The sequence below is a fragment of the Sander vitreus genome, chromosome 5 (assembly GCF_031162955.1).
Source record: "Sander vitreus isolate 19-12246 chromosome 5, sanVit1, whole genome shotgun sequence".
Lineage (NCBI taxonomy): Eukaryota > Metazoa > Chordata > Actinopteri > Perciformes > Percidae > Sander > Sander vitreus.
This window is the reverse complement of record NC_135859.1, coordinates 10640897-10667156: the sequence shown is the minus strand read 5'-3', so window position 1 is coordinate 10667156 and position 26260 is coordinate 10640897. Positions and strand designations below refer to the sequence as shown.

Below are 26260 nucleotides of genomic sequence, written 5' to 3'. Positions count from 1 at the left end.
AACCAAATTTGATAGCAGCCAACCGACCAGTAGACATCCTTGAGGCCCTATCATCAGCGGAACAAATGTCCCCTCCATGACTGACGTACATTCTGTAAAAAGAAGTGCTAAATGCAATACTTAAAGGTACAATATGTAACATTTCTGCATTAAAATGTCTAAAAACGACCATATATACACTCAACAAAATTATAAACGCAACACTTTTTTTTTTTTTGCCCCATTTTTTATGAGCTGAACTCAAAGATCTAAGACTTTTCTATGATTCAATTGATATTGACTTTTCTCAAATATTGTTCACAAATCTGTCTAAATCTGTGTTTGTGAGCACTTCTCCTTTGCCGAGAAAATCCATCCACCTCACAGGTGTGGCATATCAGATGCTGATTAGACAGCATGATTATTGCACAGGTGTGCCTTAGACTGGCCACAATAAAAGGCCACTCTAAAATGTGCAGTTTTAATGTATTGAGGGGAGGCCCGGGGGGTCCAAAAACCAGTCAGTAAAAAAAAAAAGAAGTTGCTGGATATTGGCAGGACCTGGAACACACTGTCATATAGGCCAATCCAGAGCATCCCAAACATGCTCAATGGGTGACATGTCCGGTGAGTGTGCTGGCCATGCAAGAACTGGGATGTTTTCAGCTTCCAGGAATTGTGTACAGATCCCTGCAACATGGGGCCGTGCATTATCATGCTGCAACATGAGGTGATAGTCGTGGATGAATGGCACAACAATGGGCCTCAGGATCTCGTCACGGTATCTCTGCATTCAAAATGCCATCAATAAAATGCACCTGTGTTCGTTGTCCATAACATACGCCTGCTCATACCATAACCCCACTGCCACCATGGGCCACATGGGATCCACTACGTTGACATCAGCAAACCTCTCACCCACATGAAGCCATACACGCTGTCTGCCATCTGTCATGTACAGTGTAAACCGGGATCCATCCGTGAAGAGAACACCTCTCCAAAGTGCCAGAGGCCATCGAATGTGAGCATTTGCCCACTGATGTCGGTTACAACAACGAACTGCAGTCAGGTCGAGACCGCGATTTCAGACCCCCCCAGACCTCCCCCCCCCAATACAGTAAAACTGCACATTTTAGAGTGGCCTTTTATTGTGGCCAGCCTAAGGCACACCTGTGCAATAATCAGAGAAATCTGTTATTTTATTTTCAGACACGGGACGTTTCCTTTAGTCGCCTGTAGGAGGTATCATATAACCTTTCTCCCTCTAGTTACTTGTAACTTCCGTCAAAACACGGCACCCAGATATGTTCGAGCGTAATTGTAAATCATACAATGTCACAGAAAAAAATACTCCTAACCGTAATACTGCTTTTTCTGCCACAAGGCATCATTTTGTGATTAATTACATTCCACTTTGCAACACAGTAATACAGCAGAGATCTTATTTATTGATACATATCAATATTGATCCAGCTACAATGTGTTGGTTGATAAGTAGCTAACTTTAATGCTAATGCTTGGTGGATAACATTATAGGGTTACAACATTGTTCAACACGCTCATAAAAGTTATTAGTAGCATGATTGTTTTCACCACGGATAAAAGCAGCACTGGGCCACGAATGAGTTCACCAGTAACTTAGCCTATAGATAGATGACTAATCTAATGCTAATTTAGCCAGCTAGCACACCCTGGTCTGTCTGCCTCACTCCCCCCGGCGCAAAGAGACTCATTCGGGATGAGAGCTGACAACACAGCTGGGACATGTAGCAATAGCTAGTTACTGTTAGCCCATAGCCAGCCAACAGCCAGCCACTATCATTACAGCAATCCATACAGTACTATACAGAACTTAACTCTGGTGCCAGATGCTTACGACGCTAACGGCAGTTTAATGAAGCATCGGGAAACGGACCATATCAGACCCAGACCCAGATCCGAGTCACAACAGCGGCCATCCATAATGTTAGCTACGTCTCTGTTAGCACTACCGGTGTTTGTGCTGAAAATCTCCTCCCTGCCAAATTTCTCCCCCCTTCAAGTTTAGCTGTCTTTACAGTTAGCTAAATTAACCCGACAAAAGGTGGGTTAAGCACCAAAACAAATAGTTAAGATTAAAGAAAAGTGAAGGGGGAGATCGTTCCGGGCAGCTTGGAGATGTTCTGCTGCTGCGCAACGGCCATCGACCGTCCTCGCCGTCCCGGCCGGAGATTCCCCCGGCAATACCCACCCACACCCATCTCTCAGCCTCGTTGAGTAGCTAGCTAGCGTTAAAACAAACCCCGTCCGCCCGGTGTTGAAACCATCCAAAAGGTGACACTGACATGTGAAATATATTGTGATAGTCACTGTGGTTTTAGCTGCTGGCTAATGTTAGCTTGCTGGCTCACTTAACTCAACTAGTCAGCTACCAATCAGGCTTGTGCAAAATTCTGAATTTCAGAATTGGCCTCCATTCAATTCATGAATTTGAATTGAATTGTCTCCGCCCCACAGGAAGTTGAATTGGAATGCCAGGAAGTGGAATTAAATTTATGGCAATTCAAAAAAATTCCACACAGTCACACAACAGAAAGAATGTGTTGAATCTCATATACATTCAGTGTTAGGAAGGTTACTTTGGAAATGTAATTGCTTACTGTTATAAGTTACCCATTATAAATGTGGTTTGCATTACTGTATTTGGATTACTTTATCAATGCAAAGCAATTTCCTTTTAATTTGATTAGTAACTAATTAAATTACACATTTTACCTCAGTAATACAACTAACTACAATTACATTAATTTTATTACACGTAACTAGTCACTCCTCAACCCTGCATACATTTTGTTCCAAAATATAGATGATCAAATTCTTGAAATAAATTACCCCCTCAATGTTGTTTAATTAGTTTTGTTCCAATGTTATTTTCATTTCAAAGTAGTCAAATAACACAGTCATTGTAAATGCAGTTATCATTTATTCCAATGCAAAACTCACTGAGCAACACTGTTGCATCTAATTCTCAATAGCTCCTCAAATGTTTTATCATTGAGTCTGCAGCGTAATACGGTAATGCATTGTTTGTTTGTTTTTAAAAGTGAATAATGTGTATTACACATTCTTGAGCAGTGACCCCAACACTGATGATATCAAATATCAGTAGCATAATACCACCAAGAGATGGTTTTCAAAATAAAAGACTGTGTCTGTTAACTTACTTGTAGATGCCTTTTGAAATTTGAAGTGGCCTTGATGGAGCCACAGACTGGAGCACTGCAGTGATTGCATATGGCTCTGTGGTTTCCAGGTGTTCTTGTTGGAATTGGTTTTTCAAAATGAACTAGTATAGATGACCTTTTAGGCCTGCTATTATTTTCCATGTCGCTGTAATTACAGGTGTCAAATCTATAAACGTTTGTAATCTGAAGTTGTAAGGGACTTCTGAAACTTAAAAAGTCCAGTGTTGACCATCAAGTTGTGTAGAAAAGAAGCTTTCAAACAAATGTCCACCTCAAATTGTTTGGCAACAATTTTAAATACTTGTTTAAAGTAAAGCATTCTGGGAAATGGAGTCATGTTCCATCATGTTCCACAAATTACAATTACAATAAATCAAAGTTAATTATTTGTTCTGTGACTAGAGCTTTTAACATTCATTGCTGGGGGAAAACATTCCCTGTTAATGTAATCTGTACAAGTTGTTCAAACTAATATAATTTATAGAATATGTAATGCAATCATGTCTGACATATATTGTAAAGCTTCATTGATTAAACACTTAAATTATGTATATGAATTTCTTTGACTTTTTATTGAATTGCAATTCTGCTTCCCTTAATTCAAATTTGAATTGTAATTCTAGATCCTGTTGTTGACATCAATTCAAATTCAAGAATTGAATTGGAATTTAGGAGTCATTCTCAATTCAATTCTGAATTGTGCACAAGCCTGCTACCAATAAACATTGAATCAAGAAAAACGTAATTATGTTGGGGAAAATGCAGCTATTTTATTAGAATGACATGAATAAACGTTACTAAATGTAACGTGAATAAAATTGAATGGGTAAACTTGTCTGTGAACAGATGCATTCTAACCAGCGAAGGTGTTTAACAATAAAAACTACAACTCCTATAATTCCACGCAACTTCCCAACGTCAAAAGTCCGTATTTACAATCCATTGTTTTGGTTGAGAGACCCCTAGCGGCAGAAAGTTACATATTGTACGTTTAAATTTAACTATGGATATTGCAGTTATAACTAGATTTATTTATGTGAATGCTCCGTGGTTTTGTTTTCAAATGTTAATGTATGCAATGTAAAATATTAGGTATAAAACTGTACTCATACATTATCCAAATATACAGTATAATAAATGACACATGACAAATCAAGAGGCTGCAGACAGTGAACTGTCAGAGGGGAAGCTGAGCAACTGCAGCAGAAAAAGGCGAAGGATAGTAAACCCACACCTCACAACTCCCACACACCCCCTCATTCCCTTCCCAATGAAACAGGAGCGGTCTCTCTCCCCTGGAACAGATATTAGCTCCAAGGTTTATTTAATTTGAATAGCAGTGAGGCTCAGACGAGTTGCTCTATCAGCTACAAACCCCTCCCTTGGCTCTCACTCTTGATTCTGTATCAAGCTGCACGACCCATAGAGTTTTCTGTCCCCATAGCCTACTACAGAGGTCCATGTGCCTATTAGCAAGATGAAGTCAATCGATTTGTGATACGCAGATGGGAGCATGTCACTATGGACATATTTGAAGGCTGCTGTCCTGGTGGATGACATCTCGTTACAAGCAATACATTCACTGTCAACAATGGGTGTCACATGGAAAGTACTGTGGCTGAAGACGAGTTTGGTGGATGCCTAATAATAAAGACATGTTTACTGTTTACCACTGCAGTTGCAGAAGTAAACTTAGTTTTTTTTTTTAGGATAGAACTGAGTAAAACGGACTAGAATAAATCCTGAATTTGCATTGCATTGAATTAAACATAGGCACAAGGCTTTTATATTTAATGATATTCACTTTATTGTAGTTTTAATAGGTGTGGCTCTCTGGATACACAAACCAGTTCCTCAGTTCATGGTATTATTAAAGGTCCCGTATCATGCTCATTTTCAGGTACGTACATGATTTTGGCTTCCTACAAGAACATGTTTATGTGTTTTAATGTTCAAAAAACACATTATTTTTCTCATACTGTCTGTCTGAATATACCTGTATTCACCCTCTGTCTGAAACGCTCTGTTTTAGCGCCCGTCTCTCTAAACCCCCCCTCCCGAAAAAGCCCAGTCTGCTGATTGGTCAGTGTGTCAAGGGCTTCCACATCTGAACTCTTTGAATCTCTGTACGGTCATTTCAGCCGTGGAATGACTATAATGGCACTGTAGCAGCAATTTCTACCTATACATAGCATAGTTGTGACACAGCAATGATATAGCACCTAGACCTGCTTTTATAATTAAAAAAAAAAAACACGGAACTCTCACTTTGTACAATATGGGAGCTTTAAAATAGCTATGACTTTGTTGGTTCTAGCTATGGCAAACTTTATCCTGGGATATGTAAGCTGTAGATATGACTAACACATCATCTGAGACAAAATACATCCTGAGGCAAATTTAATACAGGCTGATTTATTGAATAGGCTCACAGACTATGGTCATTGACTTAATCCTATTAGTTGTGTTTTCCTTTACACTTTAATTTATCTGTCAAGAACGATTAGGGAAACATGTCCACACAAAGCTGCTACAAGTCCACATCCTCAGCAGTCTGGAAGCTTAGCTGAAATGCACAACCAAGTAAAGGTAATGAAACATGGCCCCCTACCCTTAGTCAGGTTATATTCATGGGAATCAACTATGAAACAAATAATTGTAAATAATCATACTGTATACTGTACAGTATTTATAACAATGCATTTTGTTTATATTGAAGTGTTTATTGAAGTTGAAAGGAATGTATCAACCTGATATAAAGGGAGGAAATTATTCTGAGGTCAGGAACTTGGAAAGCTTCCCTAAAGTTTATAGCTGCACCACAAAGAAATTAAAGCCCATGTTGCAGGTTAACCACCACTGTTGATTAATGGGTACATAAAGCATTCAACATATGTATATCATTGTTAAAAATGTCTCCAAATAGTGTTAAAGGCCAGTTTTTGTCGTTTTTGGTATTATTGGGTTGGGCAATTTGGTGATGACGTCACGTTGGGGAGACCTGCCTCAGCCTAGTACTAGAACTATGGTGAATGACTGGGATGAGGAAGAGGTGTTTTTACTGTCAGTGAATAGCACCGAGTGAAAGTCAAGGTTTTCTTTATATCTAGTGACAGTGATCATGTCGTTAGTTCAGATAAGTACTGGTAATCTAGCTAGATCTAGAAATAGAAGGCATCATGCTAGCTATGGGATAACTTGCCAGTCAGTCCCACCTGTGAAATCCCCAGACGTTGTAAACACATTTTCGATTAGATAGCTCACGTTTTGATGGTAGCCTACTAGCTCCAGTAACAACATATTTGCCTAGTGTTTATTTATTATTTGGATGGGGGTGCTGTTCGGCTTTTCACAAGTTTAGACAGCTAGCTAACGCTACGCCGACGTTTTGCTAACGTTAGCGCAACAGTGTTAGCCTAGACAGCTAGGTAAAATTACGACTGCCTTTGGAGTTTCCTATATCTGCGTCCACGTTGTCAACTTAAGACATGTGGCATTAGTGCTCCTTTTGTACCATAATTGTATTGAATGAAATGTTAAGCTTCGCTTCTATGAGATGGGTGGATTTTTATTAACGTTACACACAAAGCTAACTGGCTATAGTTAGCCTGTGCATATGCTAGAGGAATTAGCTAACGTTGCGTAGCCAGCCAGCAGCTTCGGCAGTAGTTTCGGCGAGCTAACCAGGACAGCTAACACATCCACAAGCGTCTCTATTTCAAACATCACTGCAGGTTGACTGCTTTTAGCAGCAGAGGTTGATTGTGGTCGACAATACTGTCGTGGTTAGCTCACCAAAACTACTGCCGATTGCCGAAGTTGCTGGCTGGTTACGCAATGTTAGCTAATTCCGCTAGCATACATACAGGCTAACTATAGCCAGTTAGCTTTGTTTGTTACAAAAACCCACCCATCTCGTAGGAATGAAGCTTACATTTCATTCAATAAAATGATGGTACAAAAGGAGCACTAACGCAACATGTCTTATGTTGACAACGTGGATGCAGATATAGGAAACTCCGAAGGCAGTCGTAATATTTACCTAGCTAGCAGTCTAGGCTAACGCTGTTGCGCTAATGTTAGCAAACGTCGGCGTAGCTAGCTGTCTAAACTTGTGAAAAGCCGAACAGCATCCCGTCCAAGCTGTGTTTCACTTTCCCGCCAATATTATACACATAATAAAGACACATGGACGCGGTCGAGACCAAAAGCTATATTTTGCAACACCAGTGGCACAGACCAAGACCATAAACAGTGAACAGAGACGGGGCTTTCGTCTGTCGTCTCCCCAACGTGACGTAATGCAATGCATTGTGGGGGAAAAGAGAATCATTGCAAACCGCTGTAAAATAGTACTACTTTTTCGTATTTTATTCCGTTTTGTGATATCCATTGTATTTGATGTTGTTGGGTAACAGTTTAAATGTTTATTACCAACAAGCAAATTGCGCAAATTCATTAGAAAATAAACCCTGCAACATGGGCTTTAAGTGATATGACTTATTTTAGATTTGAGATCATCATTTCTGCATTTAATGTGCGATAATATAATTATGCATGAGAAGTCCTCAATCAGGTAAAGAGGAGGCTCAGAGCAGATCACATACAGGTCTTTATATGTCAGTGTTACAATGTGTTACTACAACCCAGCACCCAGTTGTCCTGATAATTTAAAAAACCATGCCAACCAAGTTTTGTTAGTAGCTTCTCAAGTAACAGCAGGAAAGATTGAATGCAACAGCAATTTGTTTAAATTTCATAAAGAATACATTCGGTGATATTCTATATTTTTTTATCTGTCAACAAACCCCCAAAAACAACAATGAATGTATTTTAATGATTAAGCATTTTTTCTGTATCCAAAGCCTGTTATAAGTTGTAGTCCACAAACTATTAAAAAATACATCAATGAGCCACACTGTTGCACTGGGTTACATGTTCCTCCTTCCTTAACATGAACACACACACTCTGTAGCTTATTTTGACTCAATCCCACATACTGGATATACTCACTAGAGCACCAAATCTGAGGCTGAAAAAATGCACTACTAACAATGCACAATTATTTTCCTGTTTAAGTAATGTTTGCTAAAAATTACAGTACCCTACGCAGTTTGAGGAAATTACTACGTCTTTTTAAAGAAGAGGGGTAAATGATCCAAAGTAAATGACACATCTTCAGTGGGAACCAACCCTAAGGAACCAATGGGATTGGGCTTTAAGTGCAACAGACAGGGCAAGATTTGACATCCTGACAGAAATACAGGATTTTACATTTAGTGTTATCTCTAGCTTTAGTTTAGTTTAGCCACAATAGGTGACTGTAATGCGGTGACGTGACAGTTAAGTCTAGGCACCAAAACAACGTTAAAAAGTGTGGTTTTGGTTAAAACACTGGTCCCCTTAAGTAGTACTTCTGGGACATGAACACGCATTTTCTGGATTAAAGTCTTGTGTTTTGCCCTTAACTTCTTCAGGGACACGAACTCTGTTCCCCCCGCATTGCCAGACCTATCTCCACAGCGCTGTGGAGTAAGGTCTGGCCCCTCCACACACACTGCGGCACTAATCTCCGGACGTTTAGACAGTTGATCTGTAAAATGGCCTCAGGAAGAACTTGTTTTGGTGGAACATTTGCAACCCGGTTAAGTAAACGGCACATACAATATTAAATGAAACTAACTGTTTACGCAGCACAGTATTGTGAGCTATTTAAATTAGCTGGATACATGGTTAAATGTAATTTGCTCTTACCATTGTATCACCATGTGTATTTTGTCCATTGCAATTCCCTGCCAATAGGCCCCAAAATGTCCCAGTTAGAGAGTAAATGCCTTAAACGCATTCTTTGTAAATCTTAACAATCATTCCCCAAAAGAACCAAACAGGCCTTTCCCCTTTGCACAATCTAAATTTTCTTCCGAACTTGCCATTTTCAGTGTGTAGCTTTCTAGCTTGGAGGTTGTTGTTGTTGTTGTTTCCCGAAGCGACCAGAGTTTAGAACGGCAACACAAAGAAAGTGGAAGGGGAAGGAAATCCGGGGGAACATACCGGCGGGATAAATGACTCTTGCGCCCAACGCAAATCTAAAATAGGTTGGTCTGAAGTAGCTACATTACTCATAGGTGTGGTTTGGGCGTAACGTGCAATAAACCAATCAGAGCGTCTCACATTCTCTTTAAAAGCAGGCGCGCTTGTTCCATGCCGGATTGCTATTATAATGGCGGATTTGCTAGGCGCACGCTCTTAATACATCCATGGTCGTACGCCAGGAGCGGTTTACAGCTTAGGAGCCCGACGTTTGCTATTGATTTTTCTTTTTTGTCAAAATGTAAATAAAGAAATGTCACAAAAACATACTTTCCGATGTTTTGGGCTCACTCACTGAATCACGAGGTTATGAATGCATGGTGATATTTTTGCAATGTAGTCTAACATTAGACCAAGATTACCTCACTATAGACGATGCAGCTCTTCTGTCTCTCCTCTCCCGTGCTGCTGCTGGGGCATTTGGGTTAAGTGGCATCAGCACATGCACATGCACAAGTTCAACATCACATCTCCTTAAGTCCTCTAATATTTCCCCATTTATGTCATCAACACATCCATGATTCATGGAAATGTTGTGTAAAACAAGGTCATATTTTTCCTTGTATTTTTTGTATGGTTTGCAAAAATGGGAACTGCTGGGTCCGTGAGATGAGAGAAGCAAAGTGTATGCGTGGTGTGCACACTCTACATTACGGCCAAGCATGCATAAAAAAGCATCTGAATAACGCGCCACTGACTTCAGACTAGGTTTTTCCTGGTCTGTGACAGAACTGTTTTCTGAAACTGCAAAACAGCACTAGGGAACGTTTGCGCCGGAACACGCCTCCTCTTTTTGCTGAACCGCCCTCGGGAGAGCAAGTTCATTCCCTAATTTACCGACTTGAGTCTGTGGAGGGAAAAGTCCGCTGTGCGTCGGGTGCAAAATAGGAATGATACATGCGTCGGTGTACAAAGTCAATTGCGCTGGGTGCAAGATAGGGGCCGATGTGTTTTGGGACCGATATGCTGACCTGACTTCCTCGCTACGAGGATTGTCACGGTCTTATACAGCAACATCACCCGTCTCCTCACTTTCAGAGTAGTGGCTCTGAGTGTGTAAATTGACGTGGATGGGTATTACAGTTGAAAACCCGGTGCGACTACATGGTGTAAAATGATACGCGAAAAGCAAAAAAAGCATGTAATACCACATAAAATCACTTAAGAAATTGTCGTATTATTCATATGCCTTTTGTGAGAACAGCAGAGCACAGATGCAGAGACTCCGAAGATCCGGAAATATAATATATAAAAGATCTCCTTTAATCTAGACAACAGGCGCTAGGATTTTACTTCAAAACAGAGCAGAAAATATGTTGTGAATAGAAGAAGTAATTTGTATTAATTAATCATCCTATTTGCCAACCACCTGATCTTTATGTTGCTGCCATACGCTTTCAAAGCTTATTCTCACTCTAAAAAGATTAAAGCAGCTCCCAGACCTTTACATCATAGACTTGCACAGAAACACTGAGCTCAACCCTCCCCCACACCAAGGCCTTTAGATGATACAAGCCATCAAGGTCACCTCACATGAACTAGCATCAAACACTCGACTAGAGCCCTTTCCTGTTAACTCCCAGCTCAGTGATGCTGCAGTATGGACAGTGATTCTGGAAAAACAGCTGAATCCATGTAGAAACCAATTACCTTGCAGTCCCTGTTAACACAGCCAATACAAAGTACTCCTAAACGTTGACGTTCATTTTAGTCTTCACAATGAGTTCTAAAACAGTTGTATAATGTCGTCTGTGATTTTGAAGGCAGCCCTCCAATGTTTAAAAAAATAACCCTGATGATGTCATAAAAGACACTACTGAGTTGCATCATGGGAGTTGTAGGATCCAGTGTTTGTGGTGCTTGACCTATATTGTATACTAAAGGTTATAGGATATCTAGCCCTCTGTTACTTCAACTTCCCTTAACTTAATGGAAGCGTAATACAGAACTTCCTTCCTAGTTTTCTTTTCCCAATCACTACCGTCACAACTTCCAGCAGATTTTCATATTAAAAGCCTAATGAAACTAGAGGGGTATTATGTCCACTAAACCCCAAGAAGAATTTGAAACGGGTAAGGGAGTGCTTAGTTTCATTGACGTCAGCCATCAGAAATATTTAGTAAATGAAAACGTAGTTTCTGTTATGGCGTGTTCACACCAAATGCTAATGATTACATAAGAAGTCAATGCAACGACGCAAATAGGTGAGAATTACGTGTATTACTCGACACAAATGACGCAGTCTTGGAAGGCTTGTATCATGTTTTGGGGCACTTTAGGCCTTTTATTTGTATAGGACAGCTAAAGACATGAAGGGGGAGAGAGGGGGAACGATATGCAGCAAAGGGCCACAGGTCAGAGCTGAACCCACGGCCGCTGCGTCAAGGAGTTCACCTCTACTGTATATACCCACCTCTACCCAGGTGCCCCATTTTTATTTTCTTATATGGGTGCGATTTGCTGGGAGGGATGTGTGGGATTTCCACCTTTCTGGTCTACATATCCCCGCCTCTGATGAATTATTTTTTATCCCCAGTGGGGACAAAACACACCCCGGGGCGTTCCCAGGCCAGGTTAGAGATATAATCCCTCCACCTAGTCCTGGGTCTCCCCCGAGGCCTCCTCCCAGCTGGACGTGCCTGGAACACCTCCCTAGGGAGGCGCCCAGGGGGCATCCTTACCAGATGCCCGAACCACCTCAACTGGCTCCTTTCGACGCAAAGGAGCAGCGGCTCTACTCCGAGCTCCTCACGGATAACTGAGCTTCTCACCCTATCTCTAAGGGAGACGCCAGCTACCCTCCTGAGGAAACCCATTTCGGCCGCTTGTACCCTGGATCTTGTTCTTTCGGTCATGACCCAGCCTTCATGACCATAGGTGAGGGTAGGAACAAAAACTGACCGGTAGATTGAGAGCTTTGCCTTCTGGCTCAGCTCTCTTTTCGTTACAACGGTGCGGTAAATTGAATGTAATACCGCACCCGCTGTGCCGATTCTCCGACCAATCTCCCGCTCCATTGTCCCCTCACTCGCGAACAAGACCCCAAGGTACTTGAACTCCTTCACTTGGGGTAAGGACTCATTCCCTACCTGGAGAAGGCACTCCATCGGTTTCTTGCTGAGAACCATGGCCTCCGATTTAGAGGTGCTGATCCTCATCCCAGCCGCTTCACACTCGGCTGCGAACCGATCCAGTGAGTGCTGAAGGTCACATGCCGATGATGCCATCAGGACCACATCATCTGCAAAAAGCAGCGATGAGATCCCTAGCCCACCGAACTGCAACCCCTCTCCACCCCGACTACGCCTCGATATCCTGTCCATAAATACTACAAACAGGATTGGTGACAAAGCGCAGCCCTGGCGGAGGCCAACTCTCACCTGAAACGAGTCCGACTTACTGCCGAGAACCCGGACACAGCTCTCGCTTTGGTCGTACAGAGATTGGATGGTCCTGAGAAGGGACCCCGTACTCCCGCAGCACCTCCCACAATATCTCCCGGGGCACCTGGTCATACGCCTTCTCCAGATCCACAAAACACATGTAGACTGGTTGGGCATACTCCCAGGCTCCCTCCAGGATCCTTGCGAGAGTAAAGATCTGGTCCGTTGTTCCACGACCAGGACGGAATCCGCATTCCGCACACTCTTCAACCTGAGATTCGACTATCGACCGAACCCTCCTTTCCAGCACCTTGGAGTAGACTTTACCGGGGAGGCTGAGAAGTGTGATACCCCTGTAATTGGCACACACCCTCTGGTCCCCCTTTTTAAAAAGGGGAACCACCACCCCGGTCTGCCACTCCTTAGGCACCGTCCCAGACTTCCACGCAATGTTGAAGAGGCGTGTCAACCAAGACAACCCCTCCACACCCAGAGCTTTAAGCATTTCTGGACGGATCTCATCAATTCCTGGGGCTTTGCCACTGTGGAGTTGTTTAACTACCTCAGCAATCTCCACCAGGGAAATTGATGCCAATCCCCCCTCATCCTCCAGCTCTGCCTCTACCATAGAGGGCGTATTAGTCGGATTTAGGAGTTCCTCAAAGTGCTCCTTCCACCGCCCTATTACCTCCTCAGTTGAGGTCAACAGCGTCCCATCCTTACTGTACACAGCTTGGATGGTTCACCGCTTCCCCCTCCTGAGGTGGCGAACGGTTTTCCAGAAGCACCTTGGTGCCGACCGAAAGTCCTTCTCCATGTCTTCTCCGAACTTCTCCCACACACGCTGCTTTGCCTCTTTCACGGCAGAGGCTGCAGCCCTTCGGGCCCTTCGGTACCTTGCAACTGCCTCCGGAGTCGTCTGGGATAACATATCGCGGAAAGACTCCTTCTTTAGTCGGACGGCTTCCCTTCACCAGTTTCCACCACGGTGTTCGTGGGTTACCGCCCCTTGAGGCACCTAAGACCCTAAGACCACAGCTCCTCACCGCAGCTTCAGCAATGGAAACTTTGAACATTGTCCACTCGGGTTCAATGCCCCCAGCCTCCACAGGGATGCACGAAAAGCTCCGCCGGAGGTGTGAGTTGAAAGTCTGTCGGACAGGGGCCTCCTCCAGACGTTCCCAATTTACCCGCACTACCCGTTTCTGCTTACCAGGTCTGTCCAGAGTCTTCCCCCACCCCCTGACCCAACTCACCACCAGATGGTGATCGGTTGACAGCTCCGCCCCTCTCTTCACCCGAGTGTCCAAAACATACGGCCTCAGATCAGATGAAACGATTATAAAATCGATCATTGACCTTTGGCCTAGGGTGCTCTGGTACCAAGTACACTTATGAGCATCCCTATGTTCGAACATGGTGTTCAAGTTATAGACAATCCATGACTAGCACAGAAGTCCAACAACAAACAACCACTCTGGTTTAGATCAGGGAGGCCGTTCCTCCCAATCACGCCTCTCCATGTGTCTCCATCATTACCCACGTGCGCGTTGAAGTCCCCCAGCAGAACTATGGAGTCCCCGACTGGAGCCCCATGCAGGACTCCACTCAAGGTCTCCAAGAAGGCCGAATACTCTGAACTCTTGTTTGGTGCATATGCACAAACAACAGTCAGAGTTTTCCCCCCCACAACCCGCAGGCGTAGGGAGGCGACCCTCTCGTCCACCGGGTTAAACTCCAACGTAGCGGCGCTCAGCCGGGGGCTTGTGAGTATCCCCACACCCGCCCGGCGCCTCACACCCTGGGCAACTCCGGAGAAGAAAAGAGTCCAACCCCTATCCAGGAGTATGGTTCCAGAACCAAGACTGTGCGTAGAGGTAAGCCCCACCAGATCTAACCGGTAGCGCTCCACCTCCCGCACAAGTTCTGGCTCCTTCCCCCACAGAGAGGTGACATTCCACATCCCCAGAGCCAGCCTCTGCTGCCCGGGTCTGGTCCGTCGAGGCCCCTGACCTTCACTGCCACCCATGTGGCAGCGCACCCGACCCCAGCGGTTCCTCCCACAGGTAATGGGCCCATGGGATGGAGAGATGTCCGCCACGTAGCTTTTTCGGGCTGTGCCCGGCCGGGCTCCGTGGCAAACCCGGCCACCAGACGCTCGCTGACGAGCCCTCCATCTGGGCCTGGCTCCAGACGGGGGCCCCAGGCTTCCTCCGGGCAGGGTCACTTCATCCCTTCCTCGATTTTTCAAAGGGATTTTTTCACCAATAGATCATTATATAGGCTACCTAAAATAGAAGTATTTAAAACTAAGTAAAGCGCTGTAACATTAACAGTTTATATTGGATAGAACAATAAAATTCGAGCGGCATTTGCTGGTTGTATTTAGCCCGCTACAGTGCTCCGGCAGCAGCAGCCGGCAATATGTGGAAGCGAGCCGGCTACAGGCACCGCCAGATGACGGTCCTTTCAGGGGCCAAGGTGATGACAGTTAGTTTAGGCACCAAAACGACTAAGTTTAGGAAAAAGATTGTGGTTTGGATTAAAACACTCCTGAGGAAGGAACAAGCGTTTCCTGGGTGAAAGTATTTCGTTTTCACCCGCAAGTAAACTCCGCTCCCCGGCTTGAAAGCGCTGTGTTTTATGTCGACACCAAGTTGCTATTTCATATGAGATTATTTTTCATTGAATATTGAAGTTCATAAATAAGTGTTTTGGCATGCCTGGCCAAGTGGCACTATATCCATGGTATTGAAAGGGAGATTTAATTCTTGCATGTTATGCATGATCAAAAATGTCCCCACCTCTGTTTTTTTCACAAATCACACCCTACTAATATCGCATTTGATTCACTTGATATTGTGATACTGGCTGATTTTGGAGCTCTCTCTACTCCACTCAAGATTTGTATAATGCAAAAAATCTGATTTGAGAATTTATTTCTTTAATTTTCAGATACATTTTTAGCATACATGAATATAACTATAATTATAACCATCAACATCAAACACAAGTTTACCACCACAATTTGTCAAAAACACACACATTTTATTGGGGGCCCACAAAATGTCCCTGTAAACAATGTCAAATGACCACCTGTGGGTCCCGGGACTCGCTACATTGAAAAGCTATCAACATCACTGTATATTTAATTCATAAACAAAACTGTTCCCTGACAGGAAGGTAATAGGAAGCATAAGGAGAGTGAAAGAATGATGAGGTGAGACGTCCATGTTCCTACATTCGAGTCTCATCACTCTGATCCCACATGGTTTCAGTGTGAAGGATAAAAGCATCAGCAGAACGCTGACAGGATATAGAGTACAAGACTTATGTGTCGCAGAGATTGCAAAAAATCAAATCAAAGAGTCACAGAAAGACCTTTTGTAGAAACGGGCGGAAAGGAAAATGAGGAGAGGGGCGAAGAGCAGGGATAGATGAGAAACGTACAGGAAAAGTGAAGAAGAAGAAAGGAAAAGGGGAACATGATGTGAAATGTGAGAGGAGGAGAACTAAGGGAAGGAAGAGACAGATAAGAGAAAGATGGAAATGGAAGGTTTGAAAAAAATTATGAATGTAAATAAAAACAAGTAATGCAGAAGAGGAGGAGAAGGGTTATGACAGGGGAAGAAGAAAAAGGACAAGATGAGGGGATAAAAGGGAGGGGTAAAACGGTTGGGAAAAACAATGCAACCGTAGAGGATAAAATGGATGAGGGGTATAGAGAATCAAAGGGATAGAGGGAAAGGACAGTAAAGGAAATGAAAGTATAGGATAACAAAGGGTAGGAAAGGAAATTACAGCAAATTTGTGGAAATGAAATAAAAGAAAAGTAGAGGAAAGGATTAAGATAGCAATGTAATGGACTGTGGAACATATATGTAAGTATAGAAAAGAAAAGAAGAGGAAAGGAAAGTTGAACGAACGGGAAAGGGGAGGAGAGCAAAGAACAGTGGAAATGAGAGGAAAGTGAAAGAAAGAAAAGGAATGGAAATAAAAAGGAGGGGGAAGTAGAGGAAGGGGAAGAAAAGGAAAGCATAGGAAAATAGAGAGAAAGGAATGCACGGTAGAGGAAAGGAAGGACAAGAAAAATAAGAGGCACGAGGAAAGGGAATGGTGGTAAAACAGATGAGCAGTGGCGTGTGACGGGGCACACAGAGGGCTGATGAGGAGATGCGAACAAAAAGAAGACAGAGACAGAGTATAAAGTGATTGGTTAGAGGGGATCAAAATGTACAGTGAAACAGAGATAGAATAGCAAGACTGGATGATGTATCCTTTTATCTGGTTCAGAAGCCCAGATTTCCAGACTGATAGCTGGCAAACTCCCAGTTATTAAAGTGGAGACTGGAGTCCATCCACTCCAGCCTCTCCTCACCTCCTCCATCACACCATGCCAACCTTAAAGCTGTTTCATGCTTCTTGCGTTCAGCATGGGCGCCGCGGTGCGGACGGCGTTATGACGCAAACGCAGTCTGGGCGACTGTGCGCAGAGGGTCTGCAGAGGGTCTGATCGGCGATCCGCACACCTCCAAGATTTTGTAACAATGCGGATGTGGTCGCATCAACGCGCTGCAGTGATTTACTACAGGAAAGAAGTCAGTTCTTTGACCGCAATCAGTATGAAAGACCAGGCGGTTCGCGGCGAACATGCACGCCATCCGTAGCGTCCCGACTGCGCTGAACGCAAGAAGCATGAAACGGCTTTTAAATTCCACATTAAAGGAAATTGGAATGGAAATGCCCCTTTCAATGTGACACTTAAGTGCTCATATTTTGCTAATTTTCAGGTTCATAATTGTATTTAGAGGTTGTACCAGAATAGGTTTACATGGTTTCATTTTCAAAAAACACCATATTTTTGTTGTACTGCACATTGCTGCAGCTCCTCTTTTCGCCCTGTGTGTTGAGCTCTCTGTTTTAGCTACAGAGTGAGGCATCTTACATCTGTTACATCTTTGTTGAGAGTCGTACATGCGCAGTACCTAGGTAAGGACAACTAGCCATTAAGAAGCAGAGTATGAGGGCATGCCATGCTAGCAGCTAGAGCATTATAACGTGTGTCACAAAGTGACAGACATTTGTCACGGAAGTAAAGGCTGGACTACAAAGAGCTGTTTGGAGCAGTTTGTGAACAGTGTTTTCTCTTGGAGATGGTAAGTCCCTTTGGGGTGGACTTTGGGCTTTTTCACTTTGTAAACCTATAACATGCACAAAAAAAGATATATAAAACACAATAAAGGAAAGGGAAAAATCCAAAAAGCATAATATGTGCACTTTAATCTCAACCTGAACCATGTAATCTCAACATTGTGATGCTTATCTGAGCGGGGGCAGCAAAGTGGATGTAAAAAAACCTTGTTTTAGTCTTTCCACAGTGGAGGCATAGATGAACAGAACCAAACAACACACATAACCTCCCAAACAATTATTGAGTAGGGAGTGCCACATTTAGTCTTTCCACAGTGGAGGCATAGATGAACAGAACCAAACAACACACATAACCTCCCAAACAATTATTGAGTAGGGAGTGCCACATAATTCCGTCTGTCAAACACGTCATTGTACTTCCAATTTGCATGACAGGGAGGGCTGGGAGGGCCAGACACCTCACAATGTGTCTTTGTATTTAATGAATGGTTGGCATCCCTTAGCATCAAACCGCTGTCACTGTTGCATTGTTCATTGGTCTGAAAATGTGTGTGTGTGTGTGTGTGTGTGTGTGTCTGTGTGTGTGGGGGGGAATCCTGGAAAATCCATTAATATTAAAAGTTTCCATATGAGTGTGGAATTCAGTGGTTTGATGTGTGCATGTTTCTCAGTGATTACTGACACTGGGGTGAAACTCTGCGGACAGGAAGATGTATAATTCACACAGGACTCACATTGTCTGTTCTGAGCTTCTTGGCAGGGCAGCCTCCATCCACAGGATGTAGCATGTAATACAGCCGGACTTTGTTGGCGTGTTTCCGACTCTGAAGAAGACAAGGACAAACCAAGTTAGTATTAAAGCCATTTAAGTGGTAGATTCTTGTTTTGATGTTTCCCGGTGATGATGTCTCCACAGTTGTCAATCAAATAGAGCAGCCAGATGTGCTGTGTTTTTTCTTGAATGTATTAGAAGGCACTTTATAGATCATACATGCCACAATTACAGTGTGTTTTAACAATCATTTGCCATGCCCTCCCTCACTCCCCACTGGCACATTTCACACAGAACCATAACTATGTGAGCTACATTGAGAGCAAGAGGGCAGGGTCCAAGGAGAGTAGATTTTTATATTGAACACACTTCACAAAATCAAGGTTTTTAAAGGCCCTATAATTCATATTTTTGTATCAAATGACTGGAAAAACTCTGTGACAACATGAAAGTTGCTTTTATAGTAATGACAAACCTACAGAGAATTATCACCTGAATCTGCAGCTCTGCTCGGCTTTAAAGTGAGTTACAGCTCACTGTTTAGCTGTCTGGCCCACAACTTTACTGTTTTTAAACACAGCAGGCAGCTGTTTTCATCGATACAGCTCTAAAAAGCCACTGTACACTACCTGTTTAGCAACAAAAGCAGACAGAAACAGTTAGAGACTAGCTGGTGAACACAGTGGAGCATTTAGCAGCTAAAGAGCCAGATCCTTTCCCCTCAGAAGCTGGTAGAAACCAAAGATAGACCTAGTGAATATTGTACTTACATACATCATGTGTGCAGAAAACATGACACAAAATAAATGAATAATAGTTCTCTGTGTCTGCTGGATGTGTAATTGAGCACAACTGTTTTCTAACAAGTTTGCCATATCAACTGAAAAGGTGATATGTCAATATTGTGTTCATTACTTGCTTCCACTGCCCCCAAGTGGCATGAAAATTTCACTTTATGAGGTTTTTTAACATTAATATGAGTTCCCCCAGCCTGCCTATGGTCCCCCAGTGGCTAGAAATGGCGATAGGTGTAAACCAAGCCCTGGGTATCCTGCTCTGCCTTTGAGAAAATGAAAGCTCAGATGGGCTAATCTGGAAACTGCCCCTTATGAGGTCATAAGGGGAAAGGTTACCTCCCCTTTCTCTGCTTTGCCCGCCCAGAGAATTTGGCCCGCCCATGAAAAAGAGAGACATCATGGCTTGCAAATGAGCGAAGCATGGCAGTTGGTCAAGGCCACACCCCACCTTCCACCTTGCCCCCCCCCCCCCCTCTCTCCTCCTCAATAGAATTTAAAGCTACAGATTCAGAAATGGCACGTCCTAAGGAAAGTCCATTGTGGGACTGGCTCGTAGTGGCTGTAATTCTGCACCAAGGCTGAATTTCGGGAAAGAGACTTCAGATACAGTATTAGGGCCTGAGGCCTATTTAAAAGCATCCAAAAAGCAGCATGTCATAGGACCTTTAGCTATCATACTACTTTTCTGGTCTTAGTTTTTGATTCAGAACTCCTATAGTGCAGCCTGACATGTTTCACCGCACAATTAACTATTTAGATCGTTACACACTTTCTGTAGCTTCTCTGAAAGCTTGGTTTAGGTTCCTCCTCCCCCTTGTCCCTATTTTAATAGCTTAGTATTCTATGCAAAAATGGATTAAGGCTTTAGGCCACCCTACAAGTTATTGTAGGCCCAGTTTAATATGCAACTTTATTGTATACAATATATTTAGTAAGGGGGTCCTGCTCTATCTCTCTTTCAGTTAAGGGGTCCTTGATTTAAAAAACATTGAAGACCCCTGACGTAGACAAATACAGGAAATTCAAAGACCCCACTAAGACCCAATGAGATCCGAGAGTTCAGTGCTGGGCAAAGCTAACCCAAACTGCCTGCAGGGCTCACGTCTAAATGCATTTACCTCATTATTTGACACTTTGGTAACGTTAAACATGACTATACAACATTATAACAACATTTATAGGTCAGAAAAGACGAAAAAGCATAATATGTGCTCTTTCGAGATGAATTATAACTAGTGCTGGTTCTCGTAACCACAAAATGCATGCTTAGTGTATGCACAGAGTGAGTCTACAGCGTTCACTCGCTCCTGTTACCTTTGGAGGGTTGATCTCAGAGTAGTTCACTTGAGTATTGTATAGCAGCACCATTTAACACGACAACAAGGATTCCCCTGAGGGGAAATGAAGGAGGGCTTGTTAAACCACTATTGAAACGCACCTTAATAATATGGACGCTCAGAATGGCTGGAAGTGGGGTGCCCCTGTGACTGAGGGGATTAAGATGCCAGCCCCGAACCAAGACGGCCCCGGTTCGAGTCCAGGTTGGGACCTTTGTTGCATCTCTCTCCCTCGTTTACTGTCATCTCTCTACAGGCACTATCTAATAAAGACATAAAATGCCCCAAAAATAGTTTAAAGTATTAGAAAATATAGCGCACTAGCAAAGTGATTTCAGACACAGCAATAGTTTCTGTACCTGCCACTGTTTCCTTTGCAGGTAAAGCCAAGATCACTACCATTTTTCATGCTACTACAACAGGGCTCTCAAGTTTTGAAGACAGGCAAGAGTGACATTCTACCCCGCCCCCGGGGGGGGGGGCAGGTTGAATGGATCGCGGGAAAGGGGGTGTTTATTATTAGTGTATTTGTTGTTGTTATTAATAATTGCTCAGACTTGCAGAAGAAAAGATTTGACACATGGCACTGACAATTCAACCAAATACAAAGTATTTATTCCATTTCCACATGGTGACTAATGATGCGGGGGGTCTGGGTGTCTTCCCCCAGAAAATGTTGAGCATTAAACACTTCATTTCCTGCATTCTGGTGAATTTGTATGCACCTATTTCTACCTTTTTCTGAATCAATTTATGCTGGAAATATCTTTATGTTAAGGGAAACATAGATTATAATCCAAATATAAAAACATAATGGAATATATTGCAATAAGGCTCTCAGGCATTCTGTATTGCTTTCATCTATTTGTTTACACCAGACCTTTCCACCCACAAAATTCCTACCTGACACATGTAAAAGCTTTCATTCAAGCAAGCTCGCAATTTACCAATTCACAGTAAATACTGGTTGTTAGTCATACAATTGTAATTATAAGCCTTGGGACGGATTACATTTACACAAAGCTAATAGGAATGTTGTAAACATCTCTACTTTAAGTTTATTCGGGAAGTTTAGTAACTGTAAAGGCTCAAAGAAAAAGGACTGCTGGTATCTCATTGGTTATTGAACTAACCAATAAACTGAGTTGAATCAAAATTGGTTTGAGATTAGAGCATTCCTAGTTTAATTATTATAATTATTATTATTGCAGTATAATGTCATAACATTATACTGCATTATTCAGCAATTGACAGTAGCAAAACCAGCATCTAAAGTGTAAAGTGTTACAAAGACCAAAAAACACAGTAGGCAGAACAATGACAGAGAGAAAAAGAAAAGTTACATTTTCAGACCACGAGCTATGGTCCTGACCGACGAGGTGCAGAGACATTCCTCAAAACTTCAGGCAAGAAATTTAAACGTGGCAGAGAGAAAGTGTATTTGAGATTTAATATCCCAGCAGTCTGTCAGTGCTGTTGGTGTTTTCAAATGCACACCTTCCGACTGTAAAAGAAGATGGCATGATTTGGAGCGGAGACACTCTATAAAGCCACATCAGTTCCCAACAACACTGAAGATGCTAATAATTTCACTGTAACTGAATGTGACTATTAGGGCTATTATTGGTCATATCTCTATTATTATTATAGTTGTTCATGTTATTATTGTGGTTGCTGTGTGTCTCTGTGTCTCTGTTTCTCTCTCTCTCTCCAACCAAGGCAGATGGCCGCCCAACTATAGTCAGGTTCAGTGGTTCTATTCAAGGTTTCTGCCTGTTTAAAGGAAGTCTTTCCTAGCCACTGTTGCACCAAGTCCTTGCTCATGGGGGAATGTTGGGTCTCTGTAAATTAGTGTGGTCTAGACTAGGGCTAGAATTCTGAAAGTCACAAATAATGTGAATAGTAAAAAAGTCAATACTATTTGAATGCTGAAATTACTACTACATTCAAGTGTGATTTTTGTATAAATATGTTGGCTAACATTACCTATCTCCCTCTTCTCACCTTGGCCTACCCCCATGTGAAAACTAAATGCTTTTGTCATGTCATGTCTGATGAACAATAAGTTAACGGGAGTGAAAAACACAAGGCATTGTGAGGTCTTAAGATCACGGAGCTAAAGTTATGTACAGAGTAAATACGGGGGAGTGACAGGCTGCGGCTGGGAAATAGTTTTAACATGACTTTAAAATCAACATCCACTGAGCAAAAATGCTTGTGTTATCATTAGTTAGCTCGTTCTTGTTTCCTAACAGCGTCACGAGTTATAGTAGCTCAGCTGGGAGTTTATGGAGACATCTAAAGTTAATGTTAGCTGCCCTAATGTTAGAGTTAGCTTTGACTTCATATATTACCTTCTAATAGCTGCATTCTCAGTAACGTGACAATCTGCAAGAAACAGGTCGCTTATAAATCACTAAAATAGTAGTGACAGCACTGTTTAGCTTAGTTATCAATGCCATTAGCAACGTGGCTAACACTATCGTTACTTAGTTTAAGACAAATCGTTTTGGCTGTGCTTTCTAACATGATGTCGTTGTGCTAACCAAGCACCGTAAGCCTTAACAACAGAGTCGCTTCAATACACTTGTTAGATAATGTTTCAGTACAGAGTTCTCTGTTGATTTGTGTTTGCGCTGTGTGCTTGTGGTGGAAAATGAATGTCAACAAAGCAGTGTGCAAGAAATGCAATGCGCCATGACGTAGGTCCCCTTCAAGGCCATATTAACAACAGGCTGCATTTGGGCATTAATTATTCGAACATTATTTAAATATTTAAAAAAATAACAACTGAAATTTCAATGGTATTATAGAGGAAGATTGACAGCTCTAATTTAGACCTGTTCTATATGTGTCCTAAGATCACCTCTGTTATGATTTGACACTGTAAATTAAATTGAATTGATTGCTGACACAGTTTATTTTTGTCTTTTTCGTGCAGGTTTAGTGGCCACAAATCTGCGCAATCCTTTTGTGATTTTACCTGCTAGTGTGTGTGATAAGGCTGGTGGAGTCAGCACCCTGTTGCTGCAGAGTATAAACACTAGGTAATCACCGTCACGTACTATTGATATTGTGATGAAAAACTTGTTTAGTGCCTACACACTACACAATTAAGTTAACTCCCTGTTAAAATCTGCTTATAGAGCACAAGGCTGTGTCATATCAATCTGTAATGGAAATTATTTGTAAAAGTCACACATTATTTAATCTACCCTCTACCCAGAGACCGTTCAGAATCGAGACGCACCAACACAGAGTATTGGTCCTGTATCTGTGCCACGTGGGTTTTGCCACGGCCACACCTCTTTAGGAGACTAGCAGCAGGTCCTGATTGTATTGATTCCAATGAGAGAAGTAAACGTCAACACAGGTTATGACCGATTATTTAGGCGCATAATCATCGAAGTAAATATTGGACACCTTTTGAACAAGCCACATATCTCCTGAACATTCTGACACCAATCGTTTTTAGACAGACACATCAGGAGAAAATTAACTTTGTTCCAGACCTGTTTCTGTCTCAGGAACAAACTCTCGCGAAATCTGGCAACTCAGACACGTCCACTTACGTTTGAGACCTCATTTTCGTACTGCTAAATATGATTTTTAGCTTTGTAAATATCTAATGTTAACAAAGTCAAGTATTAATAAATTATGCAAATATAACTTTTTATCCATCCACACGACGTTCACTATACTTTCAAACGAGGCCACGCCTGTTTAGGAGACAGGAAGTGTGGACCGTTTCATACCATTGTATCTTTAGTTATTGAGAATCTTTTTTCGCTACCTGAACATGGCCCTTTGCCTTTCTTGCCCTTTCCAATACACACTCCTTTTTCAAAGCTCTGTCATCCATTTGTGCCAGGTAGAGGTCCCATTAATAACAGGAAAAGACTGTCAAATGAAGTGCACACTGCCACTCCCTGCCAAGGAGTTTAATTGATAATGAGTGCTTGAGCTCACTGAGGGTGAAGCAAGAGCCTTTTTTTAACAGCAGACCATCGATCCCCCAGGATCTGATTGCACAGCCACGATTTGGAAGGACAGATTAGTTTATCTGAAAATTATTCTGCTTCACAGAGAGAAGCTTTGCATGTCAAGAGAAGTGATACAGAAAGAGGAGGGGAAAGCTTCCGTGATATTGTCATTGCACCAATCGTCAGGGGAAGCCACAGATGAGAGTTTATAGTTACAAGATAGCGTCTAGTGAGGCATGTAGGAGTGTGGACAGGTGCCCGGTGTGTTTCTCTGTCAGGCAGAAGGACAGCCACCGGCATCTCTTCACAAGGGCATGACAGAAGAACCAATCTTGCCTTGCCCTTGCCTGGGCTGAGAGTGAGGCTGCAGGAATCTATTTGTCGTGCCTGTCTGGTTTTTTTTGGCAGAGATACCGCAACGTGAGCTCTGCTGCTTCTTTGAGGAAAAAAATGACCCAGTTTGAAAAGCATGAAGAATACATAGCATTAAACTGACTATACTTTTAATTAAAACAGTTTCTTTTAAACAAGTAATCCATTTCGTTCAAATGAACAAGAACAAGGCATTTTTTGCCTTTATATAAAACACGTCTTTTCTACTTGTATTTTGGGAATGTAAAGTTCATATTGCATTACCCATTGAATATAACATGCATTTTAGCAGAGATGTTTCATACTCTGTATGAACAGAGAAGAAGAAAAATAGGAGCATTTGAAATTCAGATTCTCTCCCCCACCTACCACTAAATAGCCAGAATATAACGAGTAAAATAACTTTTTCTTTGAACAATGGCAGTCAGCTTTGTACTGTTCAAATGGTTTATTCCTGTGCTAAAAATATGATTTTTAGCTCTCTTTTGCCATGGGATAAGAGATAATGATATGAAATATATAAAATGCTTTCCCACATCATGGTGCACAGGGACAAGCCAATTAATCACAGTTTAACATCATATCCTGTGAGGTCACTGCCAATAGCTACCACAGGGGCACCATTTGCTGCAGGCTGGGCTTTGGTTCACCACCGGAAATCATATCAGTGCTTTTTAACGTGCAATCAATTGCACTGGTTTCCAGACGCATTATTTGTTATGTCATCCTAAAGTGCCTTTTTAGACACTGAGGTGACATCTATTCTTTGCAGCAGAGAGCTATTTGGGTTTCTGCAGAGCAAACATCCATATCCAAACTGGATAGAAATGTTCCACTTCACCAGCTTACAGTGGACATTGCAGCAATAGGGCTATTGTGTATATTGGCCTTTATAATTGCACATTTAAAATTCAACTTATTTGCTAATTATTTTAATTGTGATTATATATTATTCCTTTCATTTTATTGTATATGCAATTACAATTGTTTTTTGCACTCTGCCCAGGCAATGTTAACATATCCAGGGAGTCTGCTACTGTAGACTGCAGACTAACTGCTGCACATTAAAGGATAGTTTGATATTGTGGTTGGTCAGAACATTCAGTTTTGGAAGCAACCAGCCTGGCTCTGTCAAAAGTTAACAAAATCAGCCAACCAACACCTCTTAAACT

General features: G+C 42.3%; 1 protein-coding gene across 1 annotated transcript in view; it reads right to left on the bottom strand.

The window, feature by feature from the left end:
* The window catches only part of zmat4a (zinc finger, matrin-type 4a), a 186180-nt gene that overhangs the window by 107494 nt on the left and 52426 nt on the right, over positions 1-26260 (bottom strand). Inside the window, exon 2 of the mRNA XM_078249623.1 lies at positions 18562-18651. Coding sequence (XP_078105749.1) covers positions 18562-18651 — 90 coding nt within the window. The remainder of the gene's footprint in view (positions 1-18561; positions 18652-26260) is intronic.